Source organism: Leuciscus leuciscus (genome assembly GCF_965113295.1).
Source record: "Leuciscus leuciscus genome assembly, chromosome: 8".
NCBI lineage: Eukaryota > Metazoa > Chordata > Actinopteri > Cypriniformes > Leuciscidae > Leuciscus > Leuciscus leuciscus.
Window position 1 is genome coordinate 25213239 of NC_138732.1, and position 15104 is coordinate 25228342.

Here is a 15104-nt window from a genome sequence, read left to right on the forward strand (position 1 = left end):
AGTACTAAGTAGTCTAAATGTCAATACATTTACACATAGCCTATCTTATGTGGAAGTCTCAGGACCAAAAAAATATTCTTTCAAACATTGCATCCGGTCTGAATGCAATGTTACAATGTCCTATAGCTGACTGTCAACATGTGTATTTCCATACCTCTACACACTCTGTTCGCGCATCACTCGTCATTAGCACATTTCATGAGGCTATACAGAGTTGAAGACAGACAGTCACCAAGTGGCAAAAATGTCTCGGGTTACCTGTGTAACCCATGTTCACTGAATAAGGAATAAGACGCTGCGTAGCGACTCAATGGGAAACGCCCTTGGGCGCTGCTGATTGTCTGAACCCATATAGAATCACGGCAATTCATTGGCTGATGGCGCGGGCACCTCCCCAGCGGAGCTACGTCACTCACTCTTAATACAGTGAATGCGCCATCTGCTCCTCAGATTTTCCACCGAAGAAGCCCCCCTCCGCAGTGCGAAGAGCTTGGCAGCGAACGCAGCATCTCGTTCCCTGTTCAGAGAACACAGGTAACCCGGGACGTTCTCTTTCATAAGTTCACTCAACGCTGTGTAGCGATGATGCAATAGGAGCAAAATATCACATACGCCAAGCGCTGCCAGATCTGGCCAAAGAACTTTCTTCTCTCTCTCTCTCTCTCTCTCTCTCTCTCTCTCTCTCTCTCTCTCTCTCTCTCTCTCTCTCTCTCTCTCTCTCTCTCTCTCTTTTTTTTAAATAAAATAATTAATCCAGGTTATAAAACTTGATAAAACTGTGCGGAGAGGAACAACCTGCCGCCACACAAATATCCTCCAAAGGAACTCCTCTAAATCGAGCCTGGGAAGACACGATACTCCTAATAGAGTGAGCTCTAATGCCCGTAGGTGAAGGAAGTTTCCGCACCTCATAAGTCAAAGAAATTACGTCTCTCATCCAATGAGATATCCTGTGCTTAGAGGCGGCGAGCCCTCTACGGCCACCCCCAAAGCATACAAACAACTGAGACGACTTGCGCCACTGGTCAGAGCGGTCCACATACACATTTAAAGCCGAACAGGGCAAAGCAAATGGAGTTTCTCAGAAAGAATGAAGCACTAACACTTGAGAGCGAAAGGATGTGGACAAAACTTTGGGGACATAACCAGACCTGGGTTGCAGAAACACCTTTACAAGACCTGGGAAAAACTCAATGCAAGGCTCATTGACAGAAAGAGCCTGCGGATCCACAACACGCTTGAGGGTCAGAATCTGGTCAGGAGCTGACTCCAAAGGTTCGAAAGAAGGCTCCAATAATAATAAACAACCGATAACACCCAGCTGAGCACACTAACAGGACGTGCAGGCCTCAAGCGTCTAACTCCATGCATAAACGAAGAGACCAGATGGTGTCTACCTAAGGGGAACTTTTCTGACTCTAAACCCTCAAAGTAGTCTCAGCTGCTCCGGCCACAAACTTATCCTGCAGGAATTCCAGAACTGAACCAACCAGGTAGCTGACTGGGTCCACTGCACGAGTTGTACACCAAGACTCAAAGACCATCTAGTAGAAGGCGCACAAGTGTTATCAATCGTCTCCCGAACATTAGCGGACAGACCAGAAGCCATTAACAACCACCCCTGATTGGTCACAACCACAGTCTCCATATCTCGGGTGGAGGATGCCAAATCCTGCCCTGGAGCTGAGACAACAGATCTCTCCTGATTGGAGTTTCCTAGGGGGACCCCTCCACTAGGGAGCTCAGCTCCGAAAACCACGGCTGGATGAGCAAAGGCATCTATCCCCAGAGGCGTCGGATGAGACAGGGAGAACCACAGGGGGCACTGAGTTGAGTTTTGCGACTTAAATAGCCACCGTTTGGAGGTTCAGCATCCATTCCCCCGACCTGAGTTTCTGTGTCGACAGGAAGTCCGCTGAGGTTCAAGGCTCCTGGAACGTGAACTGCTCTCTTCAGGGTGTGCGACTGCAAACCTCCCTGGCGATTTATGTGGGACACCACTGCCATGTTGTCCATACTGACAATGACATGACAGCCCATCAGAGCCTGAAGGAAGTGATCCAGAGCCAGAGAGACGGCTCGCAACTCTTTCAAAGAAAGAAGCTCGCCCATCCAAACACCGCAGGCCGGTCTGCCCTCGAAGACCACACCACAACCAGTCAGGGAAACGTCCATCGTCATAACCTGACGGCGGCAAACCATGCCCATCTTGACCCCTTGAAGCAAAAAGGGAGGGTCTTTCCACCTCCAAAGAGATGAGTATAGAATTTATCGAACATTGAACTAACCAATTCTCCAAACAAACCTGACTGGGAGATAGGGGCGTCCAGTAGGAAGACTTTCTCCTTTTCACGAATCTCAGTGAGATTCCAACAGCCACCAAACCTGCCATCATGCGCCCAATTGCGCGTGCAGGCAGGTCAGTAGCTCTGCGGAGCTCCTTGACCACTTCCGGTGTCAGGCCCCAGCCTCGTCCATTTCCTTAAGGACGTCTGCTTAGTAGGCCTGAAGAATAGCCATGGTATGAAGCACCATGAAGCCTCCATGTAGGATTTGCCCACGAGGGGCAGAAGTGATTGGGGCTGAGAAGGGAGAAGTGTTCGGGAGAAGAAGAAGGAAAGAAGAGCAGAAGAAGGCGAAAGGTGAGCGGCCAGCATGTACAACCACTGGAATGCTAGTATAGCCCTGCTCCACAGAACCAACTAGGTTGGTAAAGTCAGAGGCCACCGCATTAGTCAGACAAGCGGAAAAAGGCTGATTTCAAGGTCTTAGATCTCGTAATGAAGATTGCTTAAAAATGGCAGCTTCCTTCTAATGGGGCGCGAATTAGATTGGTCACTCAAAATAGCTTGGAGAGGAGGAGAATTGCGAGGCTCGACAGGCCTCTCAATGTTGAGCTTCTCAGGAGCGTGAGTTAGCATGTCCACAAGCTCAGTGTAGGCCGCAGAAGGCCGCACTTCCTGGCCGCTAGGCGGGAGAGCGTCGGCCGCGGGCCCAAAATCACAAATCAAAGCCCAATCAAAGTAACAACTTAGTAGCACTGAAGGAAGCCGTAGTTAAAATAGGAAGCACTAAGGTTGTCCAAGATGGGATATTCTGTAAAGACAATAACACCAAAAAAAAGTGGCAGTCATTACAGGAGTTCCAACGGATGTATCCGTTGAGGATATAGAGAGAAATATGTCTGGGGGAATCATTAATGAATGCTAACAGCTGAAATATGTCAAAAAATTATAATAATGAGAAAGTGGATAGTCTTTCAATGATGATACAGTTTAATGAGGACAAGCAAACCCCCTAATACAGCATTTAGGTTTGTTAGTCTCATTGTCCATCCGTACGTCCTTCCTGTTTTGGGCATGTGACTGCGGTTTGTAAAGTTAAACAAGTTACAGAATTTGTTACTGTACAGTAAAGTTACAGAAAATGTGGAAACAGAGTGAATCTGATTTGTTGCAGATGTGGAGGGGCCCATAAATAGTGCTTGGTATAGCACTATTTCTGAGGCAGAAAAAGTTAAAAATGTAAATGTCTCAGAGGGCTTGACCAATGTGGCAGCAATCAAAAGTGTCCGGGAAGCGTTACAGGTGAGAGAAATGTCTTTGGTAATCACGTGGCAACAACTGAAATTGGTTTATTGGATATTAGTGAAAGGATGCAAGAACTGTCACCCTGTAAAAGATGTTCTTTAGAACTGCTGAGAATATGAATATTCACAATTAGCCGGTTTTGGATGCATGCTGAGAATATGAATAAACAATAACATTTTTTAATTATGAAACTGACAGTGGCAGTATCAGCTTTACTTCCATGGTTATTCCCAATGCCATTGGTCGATTTGCACTTGCTGAGAGAAATAAATGGCCATCAGAGGAGGATCTCAAAATATTTGTTGGTGGATCAAGAGTTATCATTATTATACTCAATACAGCTGCAGCAGCTGCACTATATAGGTAAAAGAACATCTAATCCTTTATCTGTTTACTCATCAGAATTGATAGAAATTCAATTGGCCCTTCAATGGGTGGAAGAGGTTCATTAAAGTGGTTATTGGTGCTTATTCTTTATCAAGCCTCATAAGCTTAAAAATGGAAAATCTGACTCAAGACAGGATATTCTCATAGAAACCCTTCAGATCCTGTTTAGAATTCAATAGGAATTAAAGTCTCCTTTTTGGGAATTCCTGCTCATGTGGAGATTATGGGAAACAAAATAGCTGGAGAAAATGCTTTATAGTGTTCAATAATACACTTCTTTACATCATATAAATGTATTCCCTTTCCTTTCTGTGTCCACATCTCTTGCCATCTATTCTTAATTATACCTTTTTGATTAACTCCTTCATTTCAGCTTTCCCCAGAGGGACAATAACATTTACAAGACATGTATACGACTTAAAGAAGTAGGTATTGTGAGAGAAGTTTGAGGCAAAAGAAGGAATGACATAATAATTCCTCGACCTCATATTGGACACACAGCTTTGAATCAATCACTTTTTAAAATTGGTAAACGTATTACAGGATTGTGCAGCAAAAGTGAATAACCAGAAACAGTCGAACATGTTTTTCTAAAATGTGTTGGTTATAATAAAGAAAGATCTCAGCTCATAAAAGAGGTTGTATAAAAAGGATAGTATTAAAGAATTTATTGAACAATAATTCGAAAGTGACCACAACTTTATTGGAATACCTAAAGAAAGTTTGATTAGAGGAATTTAGTTTTTTCCCCTTCTCTTACAAAGATCTCTGAAATAACAAAGTTTATATAATAGGTTTTTAATTTTGAAAATGAGCATCTCCAACATGACAACTTCTACACAAAAATTGTCAATAGAATAGAAAGCCTGAAAGTAAAAAAAAAAAAATTTGTAAGCAAGCGGGTTGCATACAATAATGACACGGCTCAGGAAATACAACAAAAAACAATCTTTAATTAATAACTTCAACAGGAAATCTCAGGAGATATAATACACAATGTTAAACACAAACGACGCGGAACAATGAACAGACAGAACTAAGGGTTTAAATACACAGACAGAGTAATCAATGTAAAACAGAACAGGTGTAGATCTAATTAACAACCAATATATAATTCATATTCAAAATGGTTTATGAGTTGAATATCCATCAATTTTGTTACAAATTTTGTATCTACCCATACCTTTCAAAAGTTTGAAGAAAGAAGTCTCTTATGCTCACACATTTATTTGATCAAAAATACACACAAAAAAGTAATATTGACAACATTTATTTTTGAAAATTAAAATGCAATTTATTCCTGTGATGCAAAGCTGAATTTTCAGCATCATTGCTCCAGTCTTCGGTGTCACGTGATCCTTTAGAATTTTTTTTTACAATGTATAGCATAAATATAATTGAAGAAATTGTTTTTTGTTTTTTAAACTACACCAGTTTTTTTTAGTTTTTTTTTATAAGGCTTCCTTTAGGGTCTAACCACTGGTGTTGCCACTCGCCCTCAGTTTCTTAGTTTCATGCCTCCATCTGAACCCATGCTAGACGCTGGAGGCTGTCACATGGACACCTATGGTATGACAGGTAATTTAGCTGAGTTAAACTCACATCCTGGGCAGCGATGAACCAGCAGCTGTTATGCTGGGCAGGACGGGGGGGGGGGGAAGCTCAGAAAAGCTATGGCCATAATCAGAGCTCCGCTGATAAAGAGGCATGCAACCCTGTCTTTCCTCCGATAAGACCCGGAAAAGCTGATTATTCTATCCCTGGTCTCTTTCTCGCATGCTCTCTCTCCCTCTCTCTGTCATTCTCCTTCCATTGTGGCCGGAGGACAAGGTCTGTTATTTTTAGAGATGTGCGTCCATGTTATCTGACTTGTTCTTTTCAACGCCTCTGAAGAGTGGGCCACTATTGTAACTGTGTGACCTTTCTCTTTACCTCTCAGTGGCCCCATATTTGACTTGAATTGACAGTCATCACGTATGCATTCTATTATATTTCATCTGCTGGCTCTGGTGGATGTGGTCGAGAGGGGTATTTTGTTTACTTATATGCGTGGAGAGGCCAGAGAGATGCCCAAGGACAATCTATTAATCATTTGAAGTGGCAGCAAATGTGGATCTCCCAAGTCTTTGCATGCACAGCCATACACCCTTACCTCTCTATGTCAAGCAAATTGTGCCATTCTGCACACTAAGCAGAGCACTTTTGTGTTGTCAATCATGGGTGACACCAGCCTTTACAAAAATAGTACAAACCCACATAAACAAAATCAAAATGATGGGTTTGGGTACAATGAAAAATAATAAGAAAAAAAAGATGTTGCCTTTAAGTTAAATGCTAATTTTTTAAGTACAATCAACTTGGTTGTTTAAGTCATTTCAACTTAAATTACAATAAACTGACTCAAAAATGTGTTTTTGCCTTAAATTATTACTTTGTTTAAATTAATAAAATTTTAGCTAACTGTGTGATTTGTAGGCTATATGTACATTTCTGAAATACATCACTTAGACAGTTACCTCTGATAACAGATCACTCTAAACTGTAATGTGGACTCATGCATTTTCTGTAAGCTGCTTTGAAACGATGTGTATTGTGAAAAGCGCTATATACAAATAAATGTTCATTTAATTTCATTGAAAATTGCTCAACTTATTTTGATGAGTTAAAGCAATGTTACACATGTTGTCATAACTTATTGATTCTATTTTTTTTTTTTGGGTGTATGTGTTGCCATAACAAAACCATTGGGTGCATGGATGTATTATATAGGCTAAAGTTTAGATTAGGGTTCTTGACTCAAATACATTTATGCCAAAAAGGTTCTATAAAAGGAGAAATGTTTTAAATGATTGCTACATTCTTGAGATAATGTATGTTTGCCAGCTGTTTAATTCATTCAAATTAATCAAAATAATCAATGAATTAAAACAAATATAATTAATTAAGACTACTTTAAAAAAATAATCACATGATGGGAACCACTAAAAGGTTGTATATGGCGCCTGCCAGAACTTTTAAGGTTCTGTATATTGAAATTAATATTAACTAAGATTAATAAATGCTGTAGAAGTATTGGTCATTATTCATGTTAACTATAGGTATAGTTAACTAATGTTTACCAATGAACATTGTAAAGTGTTACTGATAAAAGATATATTTATTTTTGTATAAGAGTGATATAGTTTTAACATAATCTCAGCTGGTGTCGAACTGGATTGATCATCGCAATGACCACCAACTTCTAATCGGGTCAAAGCGTTTTACTCTGAAGACCTGTCAAATCAAATCACGTGATACGCTAAACAGAAGAATGTCCTCTAAAGCATTTGCAACTTGGGATTATTTCGTTTACAGCGCAAAGTACTGGTTCATGTCCTCACTGAAACACATGAGAAACATTGGTCTTTAAATATTATTATTATTATTTAAAAAATATTTAGGGGCAAATTCAGGTTGATATATGGACACTTTTCTCCAGTCATCTCAATGGAAAAAGTGTCCCAAACCTGAATCCACCATATTTTGATTTATATTGATAAATTGTAGTAAAGATAGATTTTTTTTAAAAGAAAGTTAAAAACGGTTACAGTGAACATGTATTTTAAAGTGTCTAAACTTAATTTTGTTTACCAAATTATAAATGATAAAAACGTCACATAATTGAGAAAAAAATCTATAATATTATCTTATAGAATATTATAAAATCTATAATATTAATAATAATAATTCGTATAATAATAATAACACTAAAGTGCTCGTAAACACGAATTAAATAATTAATTACAACAAATGTTAATTATTATTAGTATTGTTGTTGTGTTCATATTTTAATTGTTATTCTACACAAACCAAATAATAATTGCAAACATTCTTGGAAAGCCTTTATTATGTTCTTTCGAAAAGGTTACATATCAAACTTACACAATAATAAAACCTTAATTCGAGTCGTATTCGTGCGGTACTTTCTGGCTATACACAAAGAAAAATAAATGCTAATAATAATAGGTTTGTTCCTTGATGTCCTTTTATAAATTGGTTGCAACCTACCATTGATCTATCCACGTCAAATTTTAATAAAAAAATTAAAGAAAGAAAGAAAGAAAGCTTGGTAACTTCGCACGAGCTTTATAGGCATTACAGGCCTCATAATAGGCTACAATCTGGTGAAAATTATAAATTAGACTAGGCTATATATTCCACGTGCGTATAATCTCATCATGTAACTCAAGTGCAAGCAAATTATTCAGACAGTTTTTAATACGGGAAATATTAAAGCCAGTAAACGTTTCTTGTATCTGACAGAGCAAAACCATCTCGGCTAGGATTCTGTCTATTCAAATAATCTTCAATTATGAAAATGTCGTTTGAGTGTAAATGTCCATAGAAATGACATGCAGGTAATGTCCTTTTTTATGTATTTATTTTTTTCACCACGCTCGGATGCCGTGTAGTGAGGGAACCCCGCTGTTGGACTGAAAAGAAGCCTGGACGTTATTCAGATCTCCAACTCCAAAGTTCATGTAGCTGCTGTTTGACTGCGAGGGCGGGATGCTGGACATGCTCGATGGATAGTTACATGAGTAGTTCGTGTTGCCTGGACTCGGGAAATTACTAAACGCAGGGTAGGTGTTGTAGGTGAAATGATTGATCCCCACATTATACGAGGTGTTATACGTGGACGTGTCTCCCAGGCACGGTTTCCCATCCCGAACCAGCACCGGCACCGAGATGCGTCTCGGCGGGGCGATGCCCACCATCTCCAGGGTCTGATCCTGACGCTGCCTCTTGCACTTATAGCGTCTGTTCTGGAACCAGATCTTCACCTGTGTGGAGGTGAGCTTGAGCACGCTGGCTAAATGATCTCTCTCAGGTGCAGAGAGGTATTTCTGCTGTTTGAAGCGTCGCTCCAGCTCGTACACCTGCGCTTGAGAGAAGAGAACACGAGGCTTCCTCCTCTTCCTCTGTTTGGGTCGATCCGCATCATCCAGCTTCAGATCTTCACTCGGATCTTCCTGGGAGCAGCTGATGTCTGAAAATAGTCGATAATTAATCAGAGTTTATTTAACTGATAGAATTTAGTGGGACACACTGTAAATGTATCATTAGACTATATATAACATCTTTCTTTCCACACTGTGAAAAATTATATGATCAATAAGTTATGACAACATATATTTTTACATTGCTTTAACTCATCAAAATAAGTTAAGCAATTTTCAACGTTTTTTTAAGTTATACAAGATTCAACTAATTTTTTAAGTCAGTTTAATGTAGGCTAATTTAAGCTGAAATGACGTAAGCATCCAAGTTGATTGCAGTTAAAAATTTAAGGCAGCAACTTAAATAATAATAATAATAATTTATTGGCTACTTGTTTTATTATTATTATTATTATTATTATTATTATTAATATTGACTAAAAAGTGCAGTGACCTTTTCACTTCAGGCTGAACCTCTTGGATTTAAAAAACAAAACAAATAAAACTTACTTTAAAACTTATACATTTTCAATTGTATAGTGAGTTAAATTGTGTGCACTTCATGGCAGGCCTATACTTTTTATTTATTTAACAGTAGGCGTAGTAAATTTAATCATGAACTTTATTTTCTGGTGTAAAACGATTATTCATTTCTAAAGCTGAATAAAAATAATAAAAAAATCACAATAAAAAATAATGAATTAGCCTATAGGTTATAATTGATTGAGACACGTGGAAACTCTTTGGGAAACACTCAAATGTTTAATCGATTCAGTATTAGGCTATAAATTGTTTTTTTTTTTCATTTGTTTTTCCATTTGAGATTTTAAATAAACAGGAAACATAGTTTCCAATAAATGTCCGACTACTCACCTTTTTTCTCTTTGTTTTCAAACGTGTCATCCGTCTTTGCGTCTTTAACATAGTCCATTTCTAAGAAATTCTTCCCATAAAAGGCAGCAGTGCCGAAGTTCTTGTTGCCTTTGTCGTCCTGCAGATCTTCGCTGAAGAGAGAGGCTCCGGATGGCATTTCCATGAACTGCTCTTGTTTGAAAGTGGACAGCATGCAGGATGATGTCGGAATGAGGGCACTGTCCAGCCGCTGAGACATGTCCAGAGAGACCATGTCGTCCTGATTCTGCTCCAGGTTCAATATGTCCCGCACTGAGAAAGGAGTGGAAGTCATTTGGCTGGAAAACATTGCCATGGAGTGATGGTCCTCTTGGGCAGTCCGGTTGGCATTTATCAGGGGTGCCTAGTCGTTTAATGAATAGGGTTAATCTGTTGTGTTTAGAGGTCTTAGCACGTTCATCTTTCTAATAGACCCCTCATAACACACTTTCGGGGTGTAAGGTAAGTCTAAATGACGGCATAGGCTACTGTAGTGAGGCAGAGGGCGGGGTCAGCTGCGCGTACGGCATTTCACAGCTTTTTATTGGTCGATGACGCATAATATTAAAATGACTTGTGGGATCTCCATACAAGTAAACAATTTCCACCCATTTTAACAACTTTACTAACACAAACAAATTGCATTGCTGTTGTCTAATTTCGTTTTTTTTTTAATGGTCTTAATACTGATCACTTGTGTAGCCTGTTTTTATCAGCTACATAATTCACGTCGATGCTTTTTCATGGTGGCAAAGTAGAGTCTGTCAGTTCTAAAGATGAATTTAAGTCATCCGTTTTAATAATAGGTCTAGCTACATATGAGGTGGCAAATAGACCGTTTGCCTGAACTGACAGAGCGCAAGATTGCGCTCTCGGTTTGTTTGTTTTCTTCTTAATTGCTTGATCCAGAGGAAACAACAGGCCAGAGAGGAGTTTTCTCCAAGGGATCAGACACTGCCATTGCTGGAACCTGAAACCTGCAATGACAAACCCAACTGTCTACCACTGAAAGATTCTGGTGCCACTGGGTTTGTTATCAAGACGTGATAACAGATGACAACAAACCAGAAACCCACCCACGCCGAACAGCCGCATGCAGCAGAAGAGCAACACATGTCCATTCATAGAAAATATAGACCTGTGTGGGGGAAATTGGTATGAAATTGGTCCAAAGCAGACCTTAGGACATCTGTGATTGATAGTGTGCTAACACTTTACACCGTGCATTTTACACATAGCAGGTCTACTGGTTTGCTCATCCTAACTGATTAAAATTAATTTAATGTATTTAGTTAAATTAATGAATTAATTGGGATTCATTAATTATTAATTATGTAATATTATATATTCATTTTACTTAGGCCTGTTTTAGATACCAAAAACAGGTTACTCTTTATTTTAAGGTGTCCGTGTTACTGCATTTGTGTAATAATAATTAATTACATGTTACTATAGAGTTTGAATTGGGGTTTGGTTTATGTTTAGTTGCATGTAATTATGCATCATTTAGGCCTATAGTTATTACTAGTAACTTGTAACTACGTCACCTTAAAATAAAGTGTTACCTTTTATTTGAATGGGTAACGCTTTATTTTAGTGTCCTTGTTATACTTACCATAGTAATAAATTCTGCATAATTACATGTACCCTCAACCAAATCCTAATCCTACCCAAGTACATGTTGGTAATTATTATAACTTAGGCTACACTTTAACAATGACACCTTAAAATAAAGTGTGACCTTTTAATGTAGCTTTTTTATTTTGGACATCGTAACACGTTTCACTATCCTATCACATGTTTCTGTAATTTATTACTGTAGCCTATATGAGTTTGTGTAATTCTTCACACAACAAAAAATATTACAAGATCCTCTATACTAATAGGCATTAAATAGCCTATGTAATTGCGCTGCAAAGCGAACACTAATCCAGGTTTTTTGCAACATCAGAAAGGAAGGACTATGCCGTTCCTCTGGATATTAGCCATGAGTTGTGCTTGTGTGCAGAGGAGACAGACAGTATTATCGTTTATTTGATCTCTAACGGTTAAATGGTGCCCGTGTCTGCACTATAGAGCTTCATGTTTATAGTTTTGCAGAAAATCTTTGTCTGAGTCTCAGACAGGCGTTTCTGATAAATGGACGCAAGCACTTTTCTCTATGAGCGAATCAACACTCCCTTATCCATCCCTGCAATAATTGGTGAAATAAAGTAAACTGACTCCGCAGCTTATGGAAACTGCTTTATATCACGATGATTTATTTGGCATCTCCTCTGCTGCAGTTAGTGACAGTCCTCACGACGGATGGAGCTGAAAACTTGCAGATGTTTTCGAAAGTTTTTTTTCTGAGATAGGGGTTGCTTGAATTATTCGTCTTGTTTGATGCATTTCTGTTAAATATTATGACAGACTACACGGTCAAGAGAAGAAGAGGCACACACTCCCACAAAGCAACTGCATCTGAAGGTTTGTCTTTCAACAGCGCATTTGGAGCAGATAAAGAGTTGGATAACGTTCTTGAAAACTTCCTGTAGGCCGACCTGTTTAGGAAATGATGGGGCAGAGGGGTGAGATGGGTGTTATCTAAATGAGTCTGCTGCAGTGATGAAACCACAGACCTCTTCATCCCTGTCAATCACTTCCAAATTTAACACCTCCTGAAGGAAGCTCATGCCATAAGACCTCTGGGGATTTTTAAATACTCTTTATTCAACACATGCTGACGAAGAGGCAGTTGCGTTCTTCAACTATAGGCTATTTGACCTTTTTTTTATTGGCGTAGAGAACCTTTAAATCCATAGAACCTTTTAAATGCACAAAAGGTTCTTCATAATAATAATAATAAAAAAAAACTTTATATGATTAAAATGTTCTTCACACTATTAGAAAATCAAGAGAGTCAAGAACTTAAAAAAAAAATTTAATATTCACAAATGTTTCCTTTACATGTGATTGTGACGTTTGTTTGAAACAATGTCTTATTGTGTTAAATAAATTTTTATTATGTAACATTTAACATTTCGTTATGTATAAAATTATATTTAACATTGCATCATGTATTTATTAAATTGTTTATCTTTGGTTTTATCAAAAACACGTTTTTATTTTAATAGCATATACTTTTTTTGCGTGTTACGTTTTATATTTAATATTTTAACTATTTCAAGTGCTTCACTTTATCCCAGTTGTTTCCATTGTTTGTTCGTGAGTTTTTCCAGCAGTTTTGCGTCATCATATGGATCACGTGTCAGTTAAATTATTAATAGGCATGGACAGAGTTTTAACATAAATGAAAGAAAATTTTATGCGACATTTCATATCAGTGTAAGTCTTTGAATTTGTGGAGATTGCTGAAAATTATATTTTATCGTCATGCATTTTGTATTTGACCTCTAAAATCATGTGCACATTTATAATTCAGTCCAGTATTAAAATAAATTGAAATGATGGAAAATTAAGTGTCTTAATCAAGGCATTTATTTGATCAAAACTTCAGTAAAACAGTACTGTGAAATATTATTACAATTTAAATAAACTGGTTTCAGTTTAAATACATTTTAAAATGTAATTTATTCTTGTGATGTCAAAGCTGAATTTTCAGCTTCAGTCACATGATCCGTCAGAAATCATTCTAAGATCATTATCAAACTTAAAAAACAGTTTTTGCTGCTTTTTTTGTGGAAATCATGATATACAGCCCAGTTTGTAGTCAGCAAAGGCACATTAAATTGATTTAAAAAAATGGCAGTAGCCTAAACACATTTATGAAATTAATAAAGGTTTCAAAAAGTTATATTTCAAATAATGTTTGTTCTTTTTAACTTTATTCATCAAAGAATCCTGAAAAAAAATCACTGTTTCTAAAAACATCATCATTTGAATGATTTCTGAAGGATCACGTGACACTAAAGTCACTAAAGTCTGGAGTAATAATGCTGAAAATTCAGCTTTGCATCACAAAAATAAATTACATTTTACAATATATTACAATAGAAACCAGTTAATTTAAATTGTAATAACATAGTATTACTGTATGTATTACATTATTACAGTAAAATGTAAATTTGACTGTATTTAGATCAAATAAATGCAGCCATGGTGAGATTAAGAGATTATATACTTTCAAAAACATTCAAAAACATTAGGCCTAATGTTTTCAAACTTTTGACCGGTACTTATAAGTTTAGATTTAGAATATGAAATACGTTGAATGAAGAAGAGAAGAAGAAAATCATTACGGTTATTTTAAAGCTGCGCGTTTTGTCATCACATCATTTGTCTTCCATTTCTCGGGCAATAACAGTTTTCTTTATGAACTCATGTTCAGGGCTTTGGCAGTGGATTAGTCGGGGCAGACAGTAACATGATTGCTCCCTCAGGGAGTCAGATGACCTGCTCTGCTTTGGATGGCTCAGAATAGTTTTGACTACTCGCTCACAGTCACACTGAAACATGTTCATATGCTCACATTTCAAAAAGGCTTTGTAACTATATTAATCATAATTAAAAGGGGCTTTTGCAGCTGGTTCCTCCCGTATGATTTCCCAGACCATCCGGCTGCTGAGATCATGGAATGCCACTGGACAAGTGACTTCCGGGCAAAATTCCCTGTAGATGGAGACCAAATAGGCTACACACATATTATTTATATTATTTATTTATAACATTTTATTTTACAATCTAATTTGTTATATATTATTAAAAAATATGTTGCCTATGAAATTAAACTTGGCCTACATTGTAGGCTATATCTCATTTGTTAATCTAGACACTTTTCTGTCCTGTAGTTTTGCCTAATCCGCCTCCTGGTGGCAGATTTTAACATAGCAGTGTCAGTGTTTCATTCACGCAGGCCTACTCGCAGTCAACAGTCAAAACGCTTCTCTATAAAACATATTTAAACAAATGTCCAATTTGCATTAGGATTTAGCAATTATTTTTATTAAAGATCACATACTAGGCAATACAACTCAGGGAGAAGTTTAAAGTCTGCATGAAACGGAAGTTGCTAGACTTTTCTTCCCTATTGTGTCCTATGGTTTGGCCGATATCCGAATGAAATGGCTTCTCGAACAAGAAAAGAAAAAGTACAGCGAGACTTGATTTTGTCAATTGGGCAATTCATTGGATGGTTGTCTGTTATCCAGTGGCGTGCAGAGGTGTCCTGAAATGAGGAGACAAAAAAAAAAAAAATATATATATATTTTTTGTTAAATGTGTTAAAAGATGCCCTCCTTAAGACCAATGTGGATTT

At 37.7% G+C, this 15104-nt stretch overlaps 1 protein-coding gene across 1 annotated transcript; it reads right to left on the reverse strand.

Annotated features, from left to right (window-relative positions):
* Positions 1 to 7845: 7845 nt before the first annotated feature.
* nkx2.5 (NK2 homeobox 5) lies at positions 7846 to 10319 on the reverse strand. The gene is made up of 2 exons (XM_082176777.1): positions 9830 to 10319; positions 7846 to 9006 (listed from the first exon to the last, which is right to left on the reverse strand). The coding sequence occupies exons 1-2, from the start codon at positions 10161 to 10163 to the stop codon at positions 8405 to 8407; spliced, it is 936 nt and encodes a 311-aa protein (XP_082032903.1). The 5' UTR covers positions 10164 to 10319; the 3' UTR covers positions 7846 to 8404.
* Positions 10320 to 15104: the final 4785 nt, after the last annotated feature.